The following is a 6,729-nucleotide window of genomic DNA, read 5'->3' as shown; positions in this document are numbered from 1 at the left end:
AGAAATTTGTCAGAAACAACCTTTGACCAACAATTGACTTTTTCACTGATCAGGTCAAAATTCAACAATCATCCAATGCAATGCTTTGAGAAGTCTTGTGATGAATCCAATGGTCATACTTGATACCTTGGGCCATAAATTTATCAAAGAAACCAATTCTTGATGAAAATTCAACTCAATTCTTGAAAGGGGCCAAAACCCTAATTCCTGATCAAAAGGCTTAAAGGCCAAGTAACCGAAGCCACACCCTGATTCCTCAAAGATTCTTGGGGAATTTCAAAAAGCCAATGATATTTAATCAATAAGATACTCATGAGTATGAGGTCCCACACAACTTTCCTTGAAAACTTCAATCTTCAACTGATGATCACAAGCTCTAGCAATCCTTGATCCCACACACAAGTACCAATGTAAATGCAATGTATGAGAAGCAATAAGCATATGATGGTTGGAAACCAAGTGAGAAAATTTTGGGGTGCAATAACGTCTACATGTTGTTAGGTCTATGTATTGATGGTAAGGTCGTAAATGGTAGAGTTAACCAAGATAACTCTATATGTGATGAATTGTTGAGTGCCCCTTTGTCTGAAATCACAACTATGGTAGAGACTTATAGTCAAGCTAGGGGTCAAGGTATTAATCTAAAATATATTAAACAATATTATGCAAGTATAACATTAACCGAAGAATCTATCGAGTATGAAAAGATAATTAAAGTTTGATGTTATATTATGATTCTATTTGGTAATTTTTTATTTCCTTAAAGTACTGGTAATATGGTAAATATTATGTATTTGTCGTTGTTATGAAACATAAATAAGTAAGCACATATAGTTGGGGTTTAGCTGTTTTGCCCATCTATATAGTTCGTTGTGTAAAAATGTCAAAAAAAATACTTGTACGTTTTATTCATGCGCCTGTTTGCTACAAGCATGGGGTTGGTCAAGAATGTCGTCACTCACCCCGGTAAACGAGAAGCCATTCATATTCCCTTTTGCAACAAAGTAAGTTTAAAATTTTACCATCTAATTTATTATACTTTATATTACAACTAACTGTAAATAATATTTTTCAAATCTTTTCGATCTATGTGGTCAGTTAAAGGGATGAACTACAACAGGTGTCTGAAACACTTTATAGTAGTCTATTGCAATCTATTAGACCACATTGGACCAGACGATGTAATACTACTACACAAATCTACATTTGATTTTAAAAAAATTATCCAATTACATATCATCTAATCATGTCATATTCTTTTAAAGTTTATATGTAGGTCATATTTGGGTCTTGATCATCAGGCTAACCATGATGATGATGCAGTTTGGACAGCAAAAACACCAATTATTCGGTTCACTACTATGGAGATGCACCAGAGTGACCGTGTAAAACTGCAGTTTGGTATGCAACAACAAATTCTAGAACCCCTGACTTGTTTGGGAGATTGGCATCAACAAAGATTCGATGGCCAATGGGATTATTCCGACTGGAGAGACTTCGCAAAAGAGATGTGTTGTCATTGGAGGAATCGACGGAAACACATCTTAAACGAACTAGTCGTACATGGTGCTAGACCAACTCAACATTATATGCCATGGTTTAGGTCGTTTACAAGGACATAATTTGTGTTTGACACAAGGTATTTGATTGATTCACACCAATGAGTTTTGTCATCATACGCCCAACAATAAATCCCCGTCCAAGAACAATGTCAACCCACCCAAACCCAACGACCAACCTCACACCATCACCCTACCATATACACCTAACCACCAAACACTCAACCTCGCAACCAATTCATGTCATACACCCAAACTCAACCAAAAATCAAACCCTAACCACCAACAGCCATATCCAACCACCACAACAGTTTATAACCCAGATCACTCATACGATTCAACGCCATGTCACCGTAGCCCCCACCCCCCACCAATGAACACCCAAACATCTCATCGGCACAACACCTAACCATTGTTTGACTTTAGTACACCACATGAACCATTGTTTCGTTTCCAAAATGATTCAATATCCCAATTTGGGCAACCATACCGTCCACAACGACCCAACTACGACAACATGGGCACCGAACTCAATTACAGAACCGCTGTTGGCGACAACCCCTCAACTATTGGGGATAGATGATGACAAATCTATCAAATATCGCTGGACCTTACACCAGACTTTCACCCCAGCCATCATTGCATCGTGTCAGCACTCAAAGACCCTAAACACCTCAGAAAAATCGTGGGAGACCTCAAAGACATGCTATAGCACCTGGATATGGAACAAGGAGTCGTTTCAATCGGGCGGGTCAGTGAATTTCTTGTCAACTCTACATATTTTTACTTTATAATATAATACAATTTTTAATTTAAGTATTTAACTTAATTAATTATAGTTATAAAATTTTAAAAAAATGGAAGGTGCATGTGCCACATGCATTGGCGCATACACTATGAATTGTATGCATGCGCCACATACATTGGCACATACACTACGAATTTATGCATGCGCCAATGCATGTGGCATTAAGGCATGCATACGCCATCTCGAATAACGCCTAAGGACAATGCAATTGAAAACATGCGCCAGCTCCAATGGCGCCTCCTTTGAATGATAATCGGATGCGTCAATTCAACTGACGCATCAGTAGTGAAAGATGGTTATTTTGATAATTAATTTAAAAAATTGGTTATTTTGGTATTTAAATTGAAAAAAGAGGTTATTTTAAAAAAATCGAATCATTATCATATTAAATAATTTTTTTTATAATAATAAAAAATAAACAAATTTAATAACTTTTGTTAAAAATATTAAAGTTATAATTGAACAAAATTAATATTAGACACCTTTAATAAATATAAAAACTTAAATACAAATGTGTAATTTTGTTTACATGGTCCTTTTTTCCGAATAAAGATACCCAATATCAAACTACATTTGTACATCCTATTGACAAAAGAATGTAAATCTTGATTCAATTCAAATAATGAACTTTATTTTTAATTAAAATAATTATTGATCATATTCTTTATTTATTTTAATATTTTATCTTTTATTGTTAGGCTTTTTTTTTCAAAAAACATAAATAAATAAATAAAAAGTTGTCAGCCTCATTTTTTTATTAAGCCATTTGTCATCCTTATCAAATATACATTGTCATTTTTATTTGCCTTTTTGGGTGTTAATTTAATGAAAAGAAAAATATAATTAAAACAATTTATTGTATATCTAAAATATTGCTTTAGCAAAGAGTATGTTTCCTCTATATAAGTTGGGCAAAATTCTCATTTGAATACTCATCTTTGTTAATATTTGCTATATTTATATTATTGTAAGTACATATAGATCATCAAAATCTAGCAAGCCTAAGACAATAATGTTTTTCTTAATTCTAAAATTGAGATTTAATTTCTTTCGATTTATTGTTTTTATAGGTGCTTTGAAGAAATCATGGAAGTATCATCAAGCTCTAACATAATGGATAATCAAAGGTTGCCACAACTTGAAAATGTGACTGATGTCTTTTTGCCTGCTGCTGAATATGAAGTCCCAAATCCTCATGGAGATGATCTAACTCTAGATCATGAGACTAGAAGGTGAGTTTGGGGAAAAAATTTAATATCATTCAAAGGTTTTTGCTATCTTAATCGTAACCTAAGGAAAATATCTCTATTGATGACTTGCATGCACACTCATTGTTTTCATAATCTATGTTTTTTCTGACTTGTAGACGTTTACTAAATCGAGGATACTCCAAAACCCATCGAGAGAAAAAGAAATGTCATATCGAAAATCTGGAAGACAAAAAAAATTCACTCTCTGTAATCTCATGATATTTCATCCATATTTGTTTATTTCTCAAAATTTTAAATTTTCTATTGTGCTAATAACTCTTTAACTATGCAGGATATAATATGTAAAGAAGTTCCAATGTTTAAGGTTTACACAAACTTTAATTCTGTTATTAAGTCTAAAATTAACACTTTGGAAGAAACATTATCTCAAGTCAATTCAAATGGGGAGGTCGTAAATGGTAATTTGTTATCCCTTTTCCTCAATAAACATTATAATAACTTACTGTTTAAAAATAAATTGAAGTTAAAATTTTGTTTGTGATTTGATGAAATTATTCAGTTGAGATGGATAAGATGATCAATACACTGGAGCAGGTGAGATTATCCAAAGAGGCAACTGAAGCTGAGTTCATTAGGAAGAAGAAGGGAGGAAAATGAAATGCAACTTAATGTAACAGTTTTTATATAAATATTATGATATAAATATAAATAAGGATTTCGTTATAGGTTTAATTGAAATACACTGACAGTGTAAAATGATTTTACACCGTTAGTTAATCTTAGACGTTGGATATTACAATAAGTTTGACTTTTATTTTAAAAATCTATAAAGTAAGGCAAACGGATGATGGTGATGAATCGACAATATAAATCTTTTTACACTGACATAGCATAGTAATTAATCCTTTCAATTATTATATAAATTATTAAATAATATAATAAGTCTCTATCATTATGAATATTTATGGATTCAAATGGAAATATAAGATAATGAATTTCGAACCTTCATAAATGATCTTGATTTCTGAAATAATTAAAAGTAAAATCATTTACAACAATTATTCCATAAAGATACTTTTGTTAAAGTATGTTCAAATTTATTTATTTGAGCTAATCTATTGATATAATTTTTGTAAGTTTGTTGAGTTGAATTTATAAAAACAATCTATAATGATATTTATAATTGGTGGTGGAACCAGAACCTTGGTCTACAATGTATATTAATTAATTATAATTATTTTTTTTTCAATTTTTTTCATTTAATCAATAATCATTTATTTTATTCTTGATTTTTCCCAACTAATCAGTACTCATCAACCATTCAACATTATTTTTCTTCGAATTTTTTTAATCAATCATTAATATCTTCATGTTTTTTAAAAGTTTACTATTCATTACTAATCAAAATATATATTCATCGTGTTTCTGTTAGAGAATCAAATTAATCGTATTTACCTTTTTCATTTAATGTTATTTATTTAAATAAACTCAGTCAATATTGTTCCTTAGTTTGTGCTGAATACGTGGCCTGTAAGTTATGTTAGTGGCTTTATGGAGAGATTTTAGCAAATCTCTGAAACCGTCATATTTACTGTGTATAAGTAGGAAATCTCAATTTAATGAAAGTAACAACTTCCACAATATATTCTCAACTTATATGGTATCAGCCGCTGATCTTGGAAACCTATTTCTTCTCCAAAATCCTATACCATGGCTGCTGAGTTTTCCACAACCATTACTAACCCAAACGACGGCGCTCGTCCGTTCGTCATTGTGCACCTCACCAACGCCATAAAACTTACCCCTTCCAACTACATAACTTGGAAGTCGCAAATTCAGGCGACTCTCACAGGTTATGACCTTTTCAAGTTTCTCAACGGCGACCACCCTGCTCCGCCTACAACTCTTACTGCCGACAACGTCACCACCTCCAACCTAGCGTTTACTTCCTGGATGCGTCAGGATAAACTCCTTTATGGCGCTCTGGTCGGCACCCTCGACGCCTCTGTCGCTCCGTTAGTCACTCGAGCCACCACCTCCAAAGAAGCATGGGATATTCTCGCCCGCACCTACGCCAACCCATAAAAGGGCCACATTAATCAACTCAAAGCCAAGCTACGCTCGTCCACAAAAGGCTCTATGTCGATCACTGAATACATTCAATCGATCACTTCGACTGCCGACCTGCTCGCTTCGCTCGGAAAACCGGTTGACGCTGACGACCTTGTCTCATTTGTCCTCCAAGGTCTCAACGGTAACTATCAGTCCATTGTTGATGCGATCAAGGCCCGAGATACCACCATCCATATTGACGATCTTCACGAAAAGCTCCTTGTCAAGGAACTCGAACTCCGCTCTGCAACAACCAACTTGGCCGCACCGGCAACAACCCTGAACGCACAGTCTCGTCCATGCACCAATCGGCAACGCCACCAGCCGCCATCTAACCGCTCACCCTCCACTCATTTTCCCCCTCCTCCCATGGTTCCCCCGCCACAAGCTCGGCCATTTCTTGGTAAATGCCAATGGTGCCGTGAAACGGGCCACGTCGTTGCCTACTGTCCTCTCTTCCGCCAACAGCATCCAAATGCTCGTCCTCCAACACTACCCAGAAGTCCTGCACCTCCAACCCCACCCCAGGCTCACACTGTCAACGCTGCATCCACATCTCAAAACTACATCGTCGACAGCGGAGCAACGCACCACGTTGTCACTGACCTCGACCAACTCTCCCTCCATTATCCCTACAATGGCCCGAACGAACTATTCATGGGCAGTGGCGAAGGTTTGTGAATCACTAACTCTGGAACTCTTTCACTTAGCACTTCTGCATCTTTGTTTCATTTACCCGATACTCTTTGTGTTCCACAAATGACCAAAAATATCATTTCTGCTTCTCAACTTTCAAATCAACAGAACTGTGCTATTGTTTTCTTACCCCATTCTTTTCATGTTAAGTGTCTCAAAACAGGCAGGATTCTTCTTAATGGGCCTTGCAGAGACGGCTTGTACGTGTGGCCCTCCTCTCCTACAGTTCTGTCTTCGTCCCGCATCTCCAGCCCATTATGGCACCATGCCTTAGGTCATCCATCTACTGCTACATTTAAATTAATTCAACAACAACTTCGAATTCGCTCTCCCACGTTCGAGC

The 6,729-nt window shown here is 35.5% G+C and overlaps 1 protein-coding gene across 1 annotated transcript; it reads left to right on the top strand.

Moving 5' to 3' along the window:
* Positions 1–491: 491 nt before the first annotated feature.
* LOC127080562 (uncharacterized) lies at positions 492–4,350 on the top strand. The gene is made up of 7 exons (XM_051020879.1): positions 492–633; positions 767–771; positions 3,249–3,334; positions 3,438–3,599; positions 3,734–3,824; positions 3,910–4,036; positions 4,138–4,350. Exons 1-7 carry the CDS (start codon positions 492–494, stop codon positions 4,233–4,235), a joined length of 711 nt encoding a protein of 236 aa, XP_050876836.1. The 3' UTR covers positions 4,236–4,350.
* Positions 4,351–6,729: the final 2,379 nt, after the last annotated feature.

The sequence above is a fragment of the Lathyrus oleraceus genome, chromosome 5, assembly GCF_024323335.1.
Source record: "Lathyrus oleraceus cultivar Zhongwan6 chromosome 5, CAAS_Psat_ZW6_1.0, whole genome shotgun sequence".
NCBI lineage: Eukaryota > Viridiplantae > Streptophyta > Magnoliopsida > Fabales > Fabaceae > Lathyrus > Lathyrus oleraceus.
Note: the sequence above shows the minus strand (reverse complement) of the source record. Positions and strands in the feature narration are given on the sequence as shown.